This window comes from Bos grunniens, chromosome 17, assembly GCF_055505025.1.
Source record: "Bos grunniens cultivar Pamir isolate PY7600 chromosome 17, Bosgru_T2T1.0, whole genome shotgun sequence".
Taxonomy (NCBI): domain Eukaryota; kingdom Metazoa; phylum Chordata; class Mammalia; order Artiodactyla; family Bovidae; genus Bos; species Bos grunniens.
Genome location: NC_141181.1, coordinates 57,921,223 through 57,938,498, shown reverse-complemented (window position 1 = coordinate 57,938,498; position 17,276 = coordinate 57,921,223). Strand labels below are relative to the sequence as shown.

General features: G+C 47.9%; 1 protein-coding gene across 6 annotated transcripts in view; it reads right to left on the bottom strand.

Annotated features, from left to right (window-relative positions):
* KSR2 (kinase suppressor of ras 2) overlaps positions 1–17,276 on the bottom strand; it is a 437,805-nt gene that overhangs the window by 98,215 nt on the left and 322,314 nt on the right. For all 6 annotated transcript variants that reach the window (XM_086348000.1, XM_086347998.1, XM_086348001.1 and 3 more), the window contains exons 6-7: positions 9,799–9,868; positions 6,715–6,798 (exon numbers count right to left, since the gene is read on the bottom strand). In XM_086348000.1, coding sequence (XP_086204126.1) covers positions 6,715–6,798; positions 9,799–9,868 — 154 coding nt within the window. The remainder of the gene's footprint in view (positions 1–6,714; positions 6,799–9,798; positions 9,869–17,276) is intronic.

Here is a 17,276-nt window from a genome sequence, read left to right as displayed (position 1 = left end):
TCAAGCTCCCTAGAAACAGATCCTGAGATGGGCAATCTGGCAAGTGATTTATGGAGGGAGTTCTACAGGATGTTCCTTAGCACGGGAGGATGGGGGAGAAGCTAAGCAAGGACGTGGTTGCAGGTGACTCTAGTCTCAGCCTGATCCCATAGGGGGCTCTGGGGTGTGAACTGTACCCTTGAGTCCGTCTGCCTGCAGGAAAGGAAGCTGGCCTTTTGTACACCTGTACCAGTTACAACCTGACTGCCTGCCTCTAAGCCCCCTGGGGGAGAAGCTACAATCAGCCAAGGGCAAGCCCCCCAGGGAAGGTCTCAGGTTTGAACTGGTAGCACTGGCATCCCTAAACGAGGTCACTGGTACTGTGCTCAGTGGCTACTAAGTTAATCATCTTATCTTCAAAGCAGAGGAGCGAGTACTCTGTGGTCCTAGAGGAAAATGAGTCTTATACATCTGCAAGGTGTTCTGATACCCATACAGTTCCTGTTTCAGGCCCCAAGAGCAGGTGACTCAGAGCACAGCAGGACTCTCCACCACCACCCAGAGGCACGGCCATCCCAATACCAATTCTCCTCCCTGCACTGGGCCTTGTCCTGGCCAGCGAGCTGGTCCAGGGTAGTGGGAGCTCCAGAGCCCAAGACTGCTTTCCCAGAAGAGTGGCTGGCTGGGTGGTAAGGGGTGCCTCCCCTCCATGGGCCTGGAGCCTCAGGAAGCAACAGCAGGAGTCCTAGGGCTGGTACCGCAGCTGCAAAGCAGAACCAGTCTCCCCCCCTACCCTGGACTCTGCCTGCAAAATACGCTCAGACCAGGTTCGATTCCTGGGTTGGGACGATCCCCTGGAGAAGGAAATGGCAACCTACTCCAGTATTCTCGCCTGGAGAATCCCAAGGACGGAGGAGTCTGGCGGGCTACAGTCCGGGGGTCACAGAGTCGAACACAACTGAGCAACTAACACTAAATCCCGAGCCAAGCCTTTGTCCATGCTGTTTCCTCAGCCCAGGACACTCATGCTTATGTGCAAATAGGAATTATCTGGGAGGTTGACTAAAAATGCAGATTTCTAGGCCCTACACCAAGAGTCCGGGTCAGAGTCACCTTGGTTCAAACTCTTATTTTCTAGAACACAACCACTCAAATCACCACTGCTGGTTTTCCTGCAAGAAACCCAGAGAGACATGGAGAGGTTTCCAAGGAACCTGACCTCAGCCCCACAGAAGTGTCCTTCTCTGGAAGGACTCTGAGAAGGGGGAAGAGTGCAGATAAGACATGACTGAGCCAGGAAAATCCATCAGCATCTTACTGCAAAAGCAAACTTCAGCCAGCTGAATCCATGGTTATCAGACAATACATGGTCTGTACTGACAGCCGACCACTTAGAACTAAACTCCATTCCGTGCTCATGAACCTATTAGACGAAAACGCCTCATTTTAGATAACTGCAAATTGCTTTCTGAGCATAATTTCCTATTAGTTCATTAATCTCTCTATTCACAATGCTGACAAGACAGCTGATGATAATTCCGGAGGAAGTGGGCACAGAACCAAAGCAGGGGGGAAGGCAGTTAGACATTCAGAAGTACTCCGGGTTCCTGGGTGGAGAGGTACTCCCAAATTAATTTAATAACAGCATTAACTTTCATTTATTAAGCTCTTATAATAGGCCAGGTACCAGGCTAAGCATTTTCCCTTATTTAGTCAGTTTAAAAAAAAAGATTTAGTAAAATAGATGTCATTTTTTTTCTTTCTATATAGCAAGAGGGCTTCCCAGTTGGTGCTAGTGGTAAAGAACACACCTTCCAGTGCAGGAAATGTAAGAGACCTGGGTTTGATCCCTGGGTTGGGAAGATCCCCTGGAGAAGGAAATGACAACCCACTCTAGTATTCTTGCCTGGAAAATCCCATGGACAGAGGAGACTGGCAGGCTACAGTCCAGAGGGTCACAAAGAGTCGAACATGACTGAAGTGACTTAGTACGCATGTAGAAAAAAAGTGAAGCTTAGAAGTGATTATACAGTTAGTGGTGAGTCAGGATTCAAAGAGAGGTGTGTGTGTGTCTGACCTACAGCCTGGGTTCCTAATCATAGCGTATCTTTTCTGACTCAGCACACAAATATTTACTGGATGAATTTACTGGAGAGACCAGGATGAGCAAGACTCATGTCTACAGAGTGAGGCCAAGGGATGTAACAGCAGAAGAGACTGAAAAGTAATCAGCAAAGATGGACCAACGTTAAAAAAACAAAACAAAAAACTCATGTGCTAAAATAAGGTTTGATCTTGGGAAACCAGTGCTTTCATATAGAGAGCAATGGTTCTCAGACTGTGGTCCCAGGTCCGGCACTGGCAGCATCAGCATCACCTGAGAACTTGTCAGAGACGCGGGTTCTGGGGACCCACCTCAGACCTGCTGAACTGGAGACTCCGGGGTAGGTCCTGCGAACTGTGTTCTATTCAACTTTCCAGGGGATGCTGACTCACACTCCAGTTTGAGATCCATAACCTACAGAAATAAAATCAGCTCTGCAAGGGGATTTGGAGCTCATGAGAGCAGCGCTTCTCAAAATTAATGTGCACAAGAGGCACCTGGACAATCTTAAAATGCAGATTCGGGTGCAGCAGGTCTGGGGTGGGGCCTAAGAATCTGAGTTTCTGATCAGCTTCCAGGTGCTGCTGCTGCTACAGGTTACAGGCCCAGGGACCACATTTGGAGTAGCATATGTCTAAGCCAGGACACCACCAGAATTGTCCTAGATTTTTTAGTTGCTTAGTTGTGTCCAACTCTTTGCAATCCCACGGACTGTAGCCCTCCAGGCTCCTCTGTGCTTGGAACTCTCCAGGCAAGAATACTGGAGTGGGTTGCCGTTCCCTTCTCCAAGAGATCTTCCTGACCCAGGCATTGAACCTGGGTCTCCTGCATTGTAGGCAGGATTCTTTACTGTCTGAGGCACCAGGTAAGCCCTGTTCTGGGTTTTCTTTTTTAAAAAAGGCAGGGATGGGGCAGGGGTGGGGGTGGAGAATCACTACCTTCAGGACAGATTCAAACCCAAGCCTCTGGAAATTGCTTTAGGGTAATTAGGAAATGACCCGCATCACACACCACTTTCCCCCTCAAGGTTCCCAGTCAGGTTTAAGACCTTCCCTGAGCACTCCAATTAAAACTGCAGCCCCTTGCCTGGCCCTCCCTGCCTCCCTGCTCTGCTTTGTTCTTCTCCTTAGCACTTCAGCATCATCTGAACAGATGACCTATTTCACTACTTCGTTTACTGTCTGGCCTCCCCGTCTCCACCCCCACTAGCATGTAAACTCCGTGAGGGCAGGGATTCTGTTTCATTGACTGTTGTTTCTCCTGTTCCTAGAACAGTTTCTGGCACATAGTACATGCTCAGTAAACATCAGTCAAGTACATGAACAAACAGTTCTGCCCATTTTTTAAAATCAGCTCTGACGGCTAAGAATCTGCAGGAAACACAGGTTTGATCCCTGGGTGGGGAAGATCCTCTAAAGAAGGAAATGGCAACCCACTCCAGTATTCTTGCCTGGTGAATTCCATGGACAGAGAAGTCCAGCGAGCTACAGCCATGGGGTTGCAAAGAGGCAGACACGACTGAGCAACTAACACTAAAACAGTTCCCGGCACACGGTACATGCTCAATAAACACTGGTAGAATAAATGAACAAATAGTTCTGCCCATTTTTCTAACCAGCTCCCTCCCCATTTTTGGCGTTGCCCTCTGGGATTTCACTGGTTACTGCTTGTGTGCCCGCACTTGAGCTTCACCGAAGTTCATTTCTCTATAGGTGTGTCTTCCCCTAACCTCTTCGACAATGGGGTCTGTTTCCCTTTTCTGTCCTTCATCCAAATCTTTTCAACTAAAATTTTGCGCATCTTTTAAATCACATATAAACAGCCATCCGTCATCACTACTAATCAATGCAAAAAACTGCACAATTTCACCGATGGAAGAGTAAAATCAAACTTCAGAGGATGATATCAGTAACGCAAGCTCCTAATGGCAACCCACACCAGTACTCTTGCCTGAGAAGTCCCACAGACAGGGGAGCCTGGTGGGCTACAGTCCACGGTGTCACAGAAGAGTCGGACATGACTCAGCAACTAAACAGCAACAGCAGCAATTACACACCAGAGAGAGCACTAAACTCTGCTGACATCAGGCGAGTACAGCATCAAAGTTCCTGAGGCATCCGGAAGGTCTGTGGCTGCTACAGATTCTGCTTTCACCTTTTGGGTGGTTGTTCTAAAGTGAAAGAAAGTGAAAGTGAAGTCGCTCAGTCGTGTCCAACTCTTTTCGACCCCATGGACTGTAGCCTACCAGGCTCCTCTGTCCATGGGATTCTCCAGGCAAGAGTACTGGAGTGGGTTGCCATTTCCTTCTCCAGGAGATCTTCCCGACCCAGGGATTGAACCCAGGTTCCCGCATTGTAGGCAGACGCTTTACTGCCTGAGCCACCAGGGAAGTCCTAAGGGCTGAGCAAATTGGTTAGATCAAGTGTTCCTTCCAACCAGGGCTTGGTTTGAATCCTGCCTCTTACAATTCCAGGAGGCGTTTCTGTACAAGGTAAGAGTGGGGAGGAATGTTTGATAAAATGTTTGTCATCTGGGGCGAGGACCTTTCACAGACTCCTTCCAACAGCCCTGTGATGGGGGTGGGGGTGGGGAAGGGGCACTAACATCACGCCCACTTTGCAGGTGAGGAAACTGAGCCCGCAATGAGAGTCCCTTCCTAAGGTCACACAGGGAGTTCGGCAGTGCAGGTGGGACTCCAGCTCAGTTCTGCCTGCTTTAGAGCCTCTGCTTCTGGCAGGCATCCACGTCTCTCTCTCTCAGGTCCCCATCCCTCCCCCAACCTTCCGCAGGGTCTGAGCCTCTGCTCATTACTTCTGGAACAGAGAGAGTGTGAGTGAAGGCTACCTCAGACTTCTGCCTCTAGCGCTGAAAATTAAAACGGCTTAGGAAGCGTTCAGCCTCATGGACTCCTGGCTGCGTTCCTGTCACCTAATTACCTGACTTCAAAGCCTCTACTCGGCAGGTGTGAGGATGTGAAAGCTGCCATCTCCCCCTCAGAACATGGTGTGACTACACACAGATGAGACGGACCCCGAAGCATCTGGTGTACCGGGGAAAGCAGACCAAAGTTCCACCCAAAAGCATGGCTTCGTGCGTCTCCAGATCAGAAAGAGGAGAGGCCACCGTCCTGGGGACTCACCTGGGACCAAGGTGGGGACGTGGGCCTCCAGACACTAACACCTGGTAGCTACTGCCCCCACCCCGTCCCCGTGTGCCATGGAGTTTAAGGTTCCTTAGAAGTTGGAACTAATTAATCCTCCCCACAACTCCAGGAGGGAAGGGGGCTCAGCCTTGCCTTATCACTGAGACATCCAGGCTGCAGGGAGAGTAAGAACTCCTTCATGGGGCAGCGATGTGGGGAGGCCTGATGCAACTTGAATCAGTTCCCAACCTGGGCTGGACAAGGAAGAGGGAGGCTGGAGGAGAAAGAAGGAGGAGGCTGGAGGAGTCCTACTTTTCAACTTAGTGGCCCCTATAAAGCGATCAGATGCATACTCATTTGTAACCCTTGATATAGTTGAACGTTCATATTTTACAGACCAGAGCAGGTATTTAGTACAAGTTTACAGGAGGGAAGAAGAAGACCAAACAGAAAGGCATTTGTGACCTTTGACAGAAAGCCTGGCCCTGGGCTATGTCCTTTGGTGTTGATTTATTCAGTGGTCACTGCCACATCAGGCAGGTGTGATGATCATTTCTTTGGTGCAGATGAAAATCCTAGCAACAGAAATGTGAGGCAACTCGCCCACGGTCACTGAGCTAAACAGTGGCGGGACCAGGATGTAAAAACCTATCTCAGTCTGACTCCAAGGCCTACGTTGGGCGTCACAGTCCCTCCTGCATCCCGTTGCCAGACGCGACCTGGGGTGGGTACGTGGAAGCAGGGGGAGGTGGGGGCTTGAGTGGTCTGGTCTTCTCGCCAGAACTCGAGACCAACATGATGCCACAGAAAGAACAAGAGTTTGTGGGACCGGGTTCAAGTGTTGACTGCCACCTCTCAGCTGTGTGACCTCAGGCTTATCCTAGCTTTAACTCAGCTTTCACATTTGTAAAATGGGAAGAATCGGAACCACTCCCACTTGGAGAGACACCATGAGGAGAAAAAAATTAAGGGCAAAAGCCCTTTGCAAAGTTGAATTCAGGGATTGGCAAACCATGGCTGAGGGGCCAAAACCAGCCATGGGCTGTCTTTGTACAAAGGGCTTTACTGGAATAGATAAATCTGTCATGCTTATTTGTTTATATATTGTCTATGGCTGCTTTTGAACAACACAGCAGAGCTGAGGGACCCTGTGGGCCACAAAGCCTAAAATATTTACTCTCTGGTCGACCAGAGAAACAGTTTGGCAACCCCTGATTGCAGAGCCTGTGGAAATGCAGGTTCTCTCTGTACTCTGCAGACAGTACTCTGAGTTTCCAGCATAGACCATGAGCTCCAGTTCTTACTCACAAGCACTCTCCTGACCCCTTCCCCAAGTGCAGGTGTTCTTTTAGGGCATATTTCCAAAAACAGAGCAAGCAGCTCCCCTGAGAGCCAAGGAACAAAACCCCCTAAGCCATTTCAGAGCCCAGGCCGGCTCCAGCCTGACATTAGGCACTATGAAAAGGCGTTTGTGGGAACAGCCACTTACTTGCAATTTTTACACTTGAGGCCAAAAAGCATTCCTTTCCCACAGACTGTGCACGTCTGAGACATCCAGTACTTGGTGGAAAACCTGTGAGGAAGAGAGAGAAAGTGTTCAAGGCCAAGGTGATGGTGACTGACCTAGCTCTAGAAGGATGACCACTGGAAGGAAAAGCAATGGGCCCTTGATTCCAGCCCCACTTCTTCCAAACTAGGTGACTTAATCAAACTGCTTAAACCACTGGAGCTTTGGTCTTTTCATCTGGAAAGTGGGCATAATAACACTATTGACCTCAGAGGTTGTTTGGAGGATTAGACAAGGTTACACATGTCAAGGGCTTCACACAGGGCCTGGTAGACAGAAAGCAGTCACTGCATGGGGTTGTGACTATATTATTACTATATTATGACATTCAAAACAGTCATTCAGTCATTCAACAAACATGCCTGGAGGCCTACTATGTGCCAATTTCAGTTCCAGGACAGATGGATGGGACTGTGACTGTCCTCAGAGAACCACAAAGCAAAGTGCGGTTTCCCTGGGAGTCTGTTTCCTATCACTGAGCTGAGCCTTCCCCATCACTGCTATTTACATCCCTTGGTTAGGGAGCTTCAAGAGGGAATCTCCCCAAAAAGTGGAGACCCCCAAACTTTAGTAGCAGAGAAGAGGCCTCTAAAGGGAAAGCCTTTTCGGACCATCAGCTCACCTCCCTCCCTAGCCACTACCACTTGCTGCAAACAGAAGGCAGTTTGGAGGTTTCTGATATTCAGTTAAGAACTAGCGGGAACAGAGGTGCATTAACTTCCGAGGTTCCCTGATGTTGCCAGGGTGCTTTCCTCGCACAGAGATACCAGGCAGCAGCAGGGCTGGGCCCAAGAAAAGTACTGAAGGTTGTCAGGTCAGAGTTAATTTTCATTTCCAATTTTTGTCACCTCCAGCAGGAGTTGTATCTAATCTCCACTGCCTCACAGTGTCAAAATGAAAATTGGAAGTGATTATGTAACTTTGCTGCTTGAAAATTTTGAGGGCAAGCCTGCATCCCTCTGCTGTACCATCTTGCCTGATTTGGGTCAGTCACTTTCCAAACAGAATGAGCTGCAGCCCGAAGCCTCCATGTATAAACAAATAGCAATATTCTGAATACAGACTCTTGTGGCCAAGAAAACTCCCTTTCCAGTTTTGGACTGGGGGTTGGTTAAGTCCCATTCTGCCCCTTCAGTAGGGCCAGTGAGTTTGGCAGGATCTATTTTTGCAGGATTTTGCAGCTTTGGGGAATGGCAAATGGGCTCATGTTCCACCCACTAGCCAGCAGTGTGGGAATCAAGAGTATGAGTGGCAGATGGGAATTCCTTTTTTCCAGCCCTCTCTCATCCTTGGGATCAGCAATCCCTCTTCCCAAGATGTGACTGAGGTGACTCTGAGGACAGGGGATGGTATGCGATTTTAATTTCATTTTTTCACGAAGGCTGGGATGAGTGCAGGTCTCTCTGTCCTGGCATGGAGCCGGGGAGAAACACAGGATGAGACTGGACAGTAACAGGGAATCCTAAGTGCTAGCTCTTCTAAGAAGGTGTTCCTGTTGCCCAAAATCACCAGATGATTTTCCTCCTCTTGGCATCAGCATTTGAATCTGAGGTACCACCAGGTCTAACCTTAGGATGCTAGAGTCTGGCGTCTTGGTTCAGCCACAGTGAGGCCAATTGGGGTGGAGCCAAGTCAGGGCGTAAAGCTGAGCTAGGGGTGTGACCAATCCAGAGGTGGAGCTGAGCTAGGGGTGTGGCCAATCCCAGGGTGGAGCTGATCTTGGGGTGTGGCCAGTCCAGGGGTGGAGCTGACGTCAGGGAACAGAATGTAAGAAAACAAAACCGGGCCCTTCTTTTTGACGTCTTTCTCTCTGCATCTCACTGCCTGACTATTGATGTGTCTATCATGTATTTCTCAAGGCTTCCTTCACCGTTTTCTCATTTGAGTCTTAGCAACTATCCTGTCAACACATTTCTTTCAAAAACTGTTGACGAGATGACATTCTGAGAGATTGTGCCCACTCCTGCCTCACCCCAGGATACCCTTAGGTGTCTGCCCCTGGTATTGCCCATCTCTTATAGCCCCGATCCCCTCTGTACTGTCATGGTCTGTTAAATGTCTATCCCTCCACTAGACTGCGAGCTCCCCAAGGCTGAAAGCCTTCCGTGGTGCTCAGCGTTGCAGCCCTGGTTCAGATATTCTCTATAAATACTAGAGAAAAAAACCATGAATGAGTGAACTCTGCTGGTCACAGAGGCCTCAGTGCACAGAAAACTCTCAGCAGTGGTGTCAAAAGAACACAAAGTTCTGAGGTTAGTTAGCTTGTTGATTCATCACTTAATTATTTAGGGCCTCAGTCTCCCTATCTGTCAAATGGATGTGACCACACTTGTGCTACTTACCCCACTGAGTTTGTGAACAGATTGTGAGGATAACACAATAAAAAGTGAAAAGTTAACTTCATGTAATGGGTGACTTAGTGGACAGAAATCTCCCTCCTGAAAAGGGCAAGTGCACTCCTGGAGAGGCTGAACCCTGCACCAAACAGAGCTGGAGCTCTGGACTGACAGAAAGTGAGCATCTCTGCAATCTTGTCTTCTGGGTACAAAGACTCAAAATTAGGACAAGCATTTGTCTCAATACTGAGTGGTTATTACATGCCAGGCCCTTCGCTTAGCACTTCAATACATTATCTCACTTAATCTTCATGACCACCCTAAGTAGGCAGAATTATCTGATGAGAAAATTGATCCTCAGCGAGGTTAAGTAACTTCTTCAAGGTTGCAAAACTTTACTAGCTGGGAATGGAATACAGATCAGTCTGACTCCAAAGCCCTGGCTTTTAACCACTAGGTGTTAACTTTGTAAGAGCCAGGTGAAAAAGAAGCAGGCATTTCAATGCCCTGCCACATCAAGGTTCAACCTGGCAGAGGACAGAAGGGAAGAGCAGGGCCATCCAGGAACTGGGGCAGAACACTCTGCCGAGCTTTCCCCACCCCGGGGCCAGAGCCCCCAGCCCTCACACGCTGGGAGAGAGCCACCCATGCACTCAGGAACCCGGCCTACCTGTGCTTGATGGAGTTGCCGAGGTCTCTGCGAGGGATCTGTGGAGACCAGCGCGGCACTGACAGTGTGTCTGCAGGGAGAGAAGACACAAGAAGGTCCGGTTACACAGAGAACTGGAAGTGGGGGTGGGCTCTCACCAAGCCCTGGAAGGAAGAGGCAGGCTTGCTGGCCTCAGGAAGGGCACTGGCCACCATCACTTGCTAAACCAAAGCGAAGTGGAAAACTGGTTTAGCTTCTGTTATCTTGACTCAAGCAAGGTCCTCAGAATGAGGCTTCCAGTCAGTGCCTGGAAAGAAAGCAGCCAAGGGAGAATAAAACTGAGCCTGGCTCCCATCAGCAAGCACTTACTGTGAGCCAGGTGTGTGCCACGTGACTCACATGCCTGACTTCATGACATCCTCAAAACAAAGTTAGAGACTGTGAGCATCCCATCCTCACAGATGAGGAAGCTGAGGCCTGGAGACAGGAAGTCATGTGCTCAAGGTCCTCACACCTTGTAGATGGCACACCAGCTGAGTCTGGGCTTAAGGGACCTAGAACACATGCCTGTGCTTGCAAGGCTCTGACTTGGCAGATTCCAAATGCTGGTCATACAACTACCACTCTCCTAGTTTTTGTATGCCCTTGTACAACTTAATTAAGTTGACTTATTTGTTTGTTTAAACACATTTCTTCTCAAAGTAAACTCTATATGGAAAACCAATATCACATTCTGTATAAGTAACTGTTTAGAATATGTCTAACCATGCACCACCTTAAATTCACACTAGAATAAGTGATGGATGGATGAATGGATGGATGAGTGGGTATATGGATGGATAGATGAATTGGCAGATGGATTGGTAGGTGGGCTGATAGATGGATAGATGAATGTTTGGATAGATAGGTGGATAAGTGGTTGGATGGGTGGACAGATGGGAAGATGGGTAAATGGACTGGTAGGTGGATGGATGGATGAATGTTTGGATAGCTGGGTGGATGCATGGTTGGATAGGTGGGTAGATGGACAGATGAGCTGCAATGTGGACAGATGGGTAGGTGGATCAATGAATTGGTAGGTGAGTGGATGGAAGGAAGGATGGATGGATGGATGGATGGATGGATGAACTGGTAGGTGGGTGAGTGGATGGATGGATGGAAGGATGAACTGGTAGGTGAGTGGATGGAAGGATGGATGGACAGACAGCTAGATGGATGGATAATCTGATGGATAAATGGGAATGAGGAGGAAGCAATAAATCACATGGACTTTAGACTGGGTGCCTTTTCTCATCAGGTCTTTTCTTTCATGCCTTGGGCTACGTCCCAGTGACCCACACCAGCACTCCACCACTGAGTTCCAGGACTCCTTCCACTGCCTCTGAGCACCAGCCCCCACCTTCACTCCAGTGCCTGGGTGCCTGCATCACCCTCCTCACAGACCTCACAGGCCCCAGGGAAGTGTGAAACAACAGCAGAAATGAACTGGTGCTTTCTGTGAAGCCTCTACCAGTTAGGGGAGAGAAGAAGGAAGTGGCTGACCCACACGCCAGCTCTCATTTCTCAGGCCAGATGGATGGAGTCGGTGCCCCGTCCTCAGAGCTGCAAATGCACGCCTCATTTTTCACAGCAATTGTTATGGAGTGGCATGCTCATCGGGGAGCTGGGCATGTCTGAACCCATCAGGGAGCGTTTAACCCCAACCCATTCACGCCTCCCTTTTGTCTAATGACACTGTCGACAGCCATCTGAAAGCTGTTTCCAGAAACCCCAATTCCGCCCTTGTAAAGCTGGGACCATTTCTGGGAGAGCAAATGATTCTGTAAGTCCCAAAGGGCAGAGAAAACCTAGAAGAGAGACAGCATGATGTATCAGTCAGAATCATAGCCAGTGGAATCTCCTCCAGGTTAACTAAAAACTAAATGTCATCAAATCCAAGCCCATTTTATAACTTGTTTCAACTTGTGGGAGAAACAAACAAAAAACAAGAAAGAAAGATAATTTTAAAGGAAAGAGAGCGGGGGACTGAAGTCAGATTTCGGAGGAAGGATGCGACCTGCTAACTCCTTACAATGGTTTCTCCCGGCCAGGAATGGGAGGCGGAATGACTGTGCTGGAGTGGAAGCTAGTACACTAGCTCAGATACACAGTCTCCTCATGGGGAATCCACAAAATTATTAGTACTAGCACCAAAGAGGTTTCATCTCATGGGACATTAGTAGCGGCTGTCTAGAAAGGTGTATTCAGAAGGATTCTGAGGCTTAAGAGGAGAGAGCATTGGGATTGATCAGCAATGTCTGCCATTTTGTCCTTGTTTAGTCACTAAGCTGTGTCCGACTCTTTGCGACCCCATGGACTGTATAGCCACCAGGCTCCTCTGTCCATGGGATTCCCCAGGCAAGAATACTGGAGGGGGCTGCCATTCCCTTCTGCATTCTGCCACAGGTGGAGAACAAGGCAGTGCCAACAAGTCTGCACACTTCTGCCGCTCCTGCAAGGACAAGGACACATCTCCATCTCTGCATCACTGTCTCATAGCACAGCATCGTGGACGAAGCAAGCATGTAATACATGTTTGCTGAATCTGAGACTAGTATCACAGAAGGAGTGAGTAGACTGAGTACTCCATATGTGGTAGGCACTATTCTGTGCAGCTTACACCCAGAAGCTATGCCTCTGTGCAGTCGGTGTTCTCATTATTCCCACAGCACAAAGGAAGAGACAGGAGCTCAGAAAGCTGCAGTGACTTGCTGAAGGTCACACAGCCGGGCCCTGGTAGATCCTCAAGGAGAAACTCTGCAAGTGTTTATGAGCCTTCCAAAAGCCCCAGTCAGGGAGGTTTTGCCTTAAGGGAACATTTGGCATAGTCTGGAGATATTGCCAAATAACCAGAGTGGAGGAGGTGGTGGTGGGGCACTGGCATCTAACTAGGTAGAGACCAGGGATGCTGCTCAACATCCTATAATACACAAGACAGACCCCTGCATCAAAGAACTAACCAGACCCAAGTGGCAATGGTGCCAAGGTTAAGAAACCCTCATCAAGATGTTTTTCACTTCTCTGGCCATCTCCCCACCCCCGTCCCGCCCCCCAACATCTCGAGATGATACTTGTGAAGCTCAACCCGGTAGAGAACAAATCCTCTTTTATTATAAGCACATCCCACCGTTGGATTCATATCCTAGTTATTCTGTTATTCTCAATTACAGCACCTTCTCAGAAAAGTAGATGTAATTAAGTTTAGTAGTTTGGTTTCATTTCTCAATATCTGGTTGAAGGGGTGAATTCCGTCAATTACATTCAATGGCTGCGACATCATTAGTCTCAAGCAATAATAACCTCCACACGGCTTCATCCGTGGGTGTGCAGATCTGAATTCTGAGATCTTCTCTTTACTTTCTTCATTTGGATTTCATTAAACTTGCCAATGCAAGCCTTAAAGCAAAGGAAAACTGTTTAAAAGGAAAATCTATGAAAATTCAGGCCTTATCATAACAGAGAAGGCAAACAGCATTTAGAGCAATTAAACTGATACAGAAACTTCTGTTTAACAATCAAAGTGCCTATTAAGATGTCTCCATAGCTGAACAAAAGCTTTCTACTCTCATTTTCTGATAACAAGTCAGGCAGACACAGAGGCAGAATTGTGACCATCCCTGGTGCGTTCCGTTCCAGGGGCAGGATAACAGGAAAACAGACACTTCTTCCCAGATATTTTCATTCACGGGACATGGAAAGGGAGAGGGTTGGAGAGAAGGAGGACTCCTCTTCCCTCCTTTAGGTCCCACTGTTGATGCCCTCTCGGAAGTGGCCTCTGTAGAGAAGGGGAGAAACCAGGAGGCTTGGTCTTTGACACCTTGGTAGCCAGACAGACAAACAGGACCCATGATAGAAGGAACCAATATTAATAAAATCATCACAGTAGGTAGAGCTTTAAAATTAAAAACTTGGGCTCTGACCTGGTGAATTTGAACTCAGGCTAATGGAGGAGTCAGGCATGGAGAGCACGCTTGAAAACATTTATCACAGAGACAACACATGAAGATGGGTGGTGAGAGACTTCTCTGGAGGCCCAAGGGTTAAGACTCCACGCTTCCACTGCAGGGGGCGTGGGTTTGATTCCTGGTCAGGGAACTAAGACCCCAAATGCCGCTCAGTGAGACCAAATAAATAAATAAATACATTTTTTTAAAAAAAAGATTAACAGTTGGAGTGATTAAAAGAATTTTTTTTAATGGCTGATGATAAAACAAAAGAAAGGGATGAAAAAGAAGAGAAGGAGAGAAATAAGAATAATGATAAGAATTTTTTAAAATGAGAAATAAGAAAAACAATAAATATGCTTTGTGTTGAGCGTTACCACGCACCAAGCACTATTGCCAAATGAGCCCTTCACATATGTGATCTCATTTTATCCACACACCGCATGTATGAGCACATGTGATGCATCAGCTGTTACTGTCGGTGCCACTTCACCAACGAGGAAATCAAGAAGTGATGCCATTTGTCCAAGGTCACACAGCGTGTGTTTTTTAATTCAGGTTACCTAGCTGACGCTCAATAAACAACAGCCAATTCATCCCTACTTCACAGATGGGAACACTGAGACGTAGAAGCAGTAAGCAACTGTCTATAGTTTAGAAGTCTCTGAACTGGGATTTGAACCACAGACAGGAACAAACTGGATGCTTCCATTCCAGATCGCCCTCCAGATACACAGAGTTCACCCACCCTGTAACTGTCCATGCTTCCTACTTCTGAGAAGAGTAAAGGGAAGATGAGAACCAGCTGGTTCAAAAAGGCCACAGAGGCTTGGAGAGTGATGCCATACTGCGCTGTGTATTCTGACTATCATTCATGCAGTTACTCAATAAATATTTTGTTGAATTTCCCCACCCTCCAAGTTATGACCAACCTAGACAGCATATTCAAAAGCAGAGACATTACTTTGTCAACAAAGGCCCATCTAGTCAAGGCTATGGTTTTCCCAGTGGTCATGTATGGATGTGAGAGTTGGACTATAAAGAAAGCTGAGCGCCGAAGAATTGATGCTTTTGAACTGTGGTGATGGAGAAGACTCTTGAGATTTCCTTGGACTGCAAGGAGATCCAACCAGTCCATCCTAAAGGAGATCAGTCCTGGGTGTTCATTGGAAGGACTGATGTTGAAGCTGAAACTCCAATACTTTGGCCACCTAATGTGAAGAGCTGACTGATTGGAAAAGACCCTGATGCTGGGAAAGATTGAGGGCAGGAGGAGAAAGGGACGACAGAGGATGAGATGGTTGGATGGCATCACCGACTCAATGGACATGGGTTTGGGTGGACCCCGGGAGTTGGTAATGGACAGGGAGGCCTGGCATGCTGCAGTTCATGGGGTTGCAAAGGGTCAGACACGACTGAGTGACTGAACTGAACTGAACCACCCCCAGAGATGTCCACATCCTGTGACCTAACAGGTAAAAAGAGACTTTGTCAGTGTGATTAAGTTAAGGATCTTGAGATGGGAGATTACTCTGGACTAGCCAGGTGGGCCTGGTATAATCAGGTGAAAGAGGGAGGCAGGAGGGTCAGAGTCAGAGAAGGAGATGTGGGGATGTGGAGATCTGCTGGCTCTGAGGATGGATAGGGGCCAAGTGCCAAGGGATGCAGTGGCCTCTGGAAGCCAGAAAAGGCAAAAGAGCAGCTTCTCCAGAAGCAACAGCCCAGCAAACTCCTTCCCTTTAGCACCGAGACCAGTCCTAGGCTTCTGACCTCCAGAACTGTGCAATGATACATTTATGTTTTTGTAAGCCACTGAGCTTTGTGAATGTGTTACAGCAGCCACAGGAAACTGATAGATCACTGAAAGTCCCAGGAATGGAATTGGGGGTGGGTATGGTAAACAGGAGAGTTAAGAGTCTATAGGGGGAGACATAATGTGATATATGCGATGAATGAAATAAAACAGGACTTTGGGGTTTGTGTTAAAGCAATGGGAACCGTCTAGTACTCATTGGAAAAGTCCCTGATGCTGGGAAAGACTGAGGGCAGGAGAAGAGGGTGTCAGAGGATGAGATGGATGGGTGGCATCACTGATGGAATGGACATGAACTTGAGCAAATTTCAGGAGATGGTGAGGGACAGAGAGGCCTGGCGTGCTGCAGTCCATGGGGTCTCACAGAGTCGGACATGACTGAGCGACTGAACAAGTGTCTTAGAACAGAGTGGGATGCTGTGTGGGGTCTTGTACATATAAGCACTCCCTCTGGCGGCCGAGTGAAGAACAGCCTGCCAGGCTTTGACAAAAACAGGAGGGTCCCACCCTCACCCCAACCGCTAACTCCCCACCCCTGCTGGGGTCCAAAATATGAGCCCTGACCCTTACAAGGCCATTCATCTCCCGGGCCAGGCTTTTCCCATTTGAGCTGTCATGTCATGATCTCACCTGCAGCCCCCAGTTGAAAAAAAAACAACCATACCGCAGGGACTTCCCTGGTGGCCCAGTGGTTAAAGACTATGAGCATCCACTGCAGGGGACTTGGGTTCTGTCCCTGGTCAGGGAACTAAGATCCCCCTGCGGGCATGATACAGCCCAAAGTGAAACAAACAAATAAATACAGATTTAAAAAATAAACCCATATCCCCGAGTAATCAGTCCACTGGCTGGCACAGGAGCAAGGCACGGTCTTATTTCTTGTACGTATCCCAAATAAGGATTCACCTCTTGGAGCTGTTTCTTCATTGAATCCTGACAACCCCACGAGGTTGTATCCCTAGTTCAGAGATAAGGAAGATGGGGATATTTGTTCAACGTCTTACTGCTAGTATTTGGTGCACTTGAGAGTTGACTTCAGTTTCCTATAAAAACCAAAGCCTTGCTTTTCACCCCCACACCATCCTGCCTTCCTGTGCTATGTCTCCTGAGACAAGTGTAAAAATTATTGTTCAAATTGTGCATCCTCGAGTTGGACAGGACCACAAGAAACCATCTACTGCAGTCTAGTCCCTAAACTCTGTTGGCTAGAAGAGAAGCTATGCTAACCTTAAACGTTTCCATGGAGATAAAGACTTCTGAGCACACAATACTATTACTAATAACAGCTAACATTTATTGAGTATATACTATATGGCTGGACTCAGATTAAATGCTTAGATGTATTATTTCATCTGATCTCCTAACTCCTTTTTAGGCGGGAGAGCTGGGGTTTCATCCAGGACAGCCCAACGCCAGGCTTCATCCTCAGAAATGCCACAAATGAAATGGAAGGTCCAGCTGCCCTTCAGCTTCCAGCCCGGGGGCAGGACAGACTGAGAACTTAACAATGGTGCTGCACTCAAATCGAGTAGCAAATTCTTTAGGCTCCTGAAACTAATAAAACTTAGAGCGTTCAAGCCACCAGCTAAATCCCACTGATTCATCCAAGGTGCCAACCAATCCTTGACTAAAGCTGTTCACAGTATTATTCACATAGCGGCGAACAACTCTATTTGCTTTAATATCCAATTCAAAACATCACA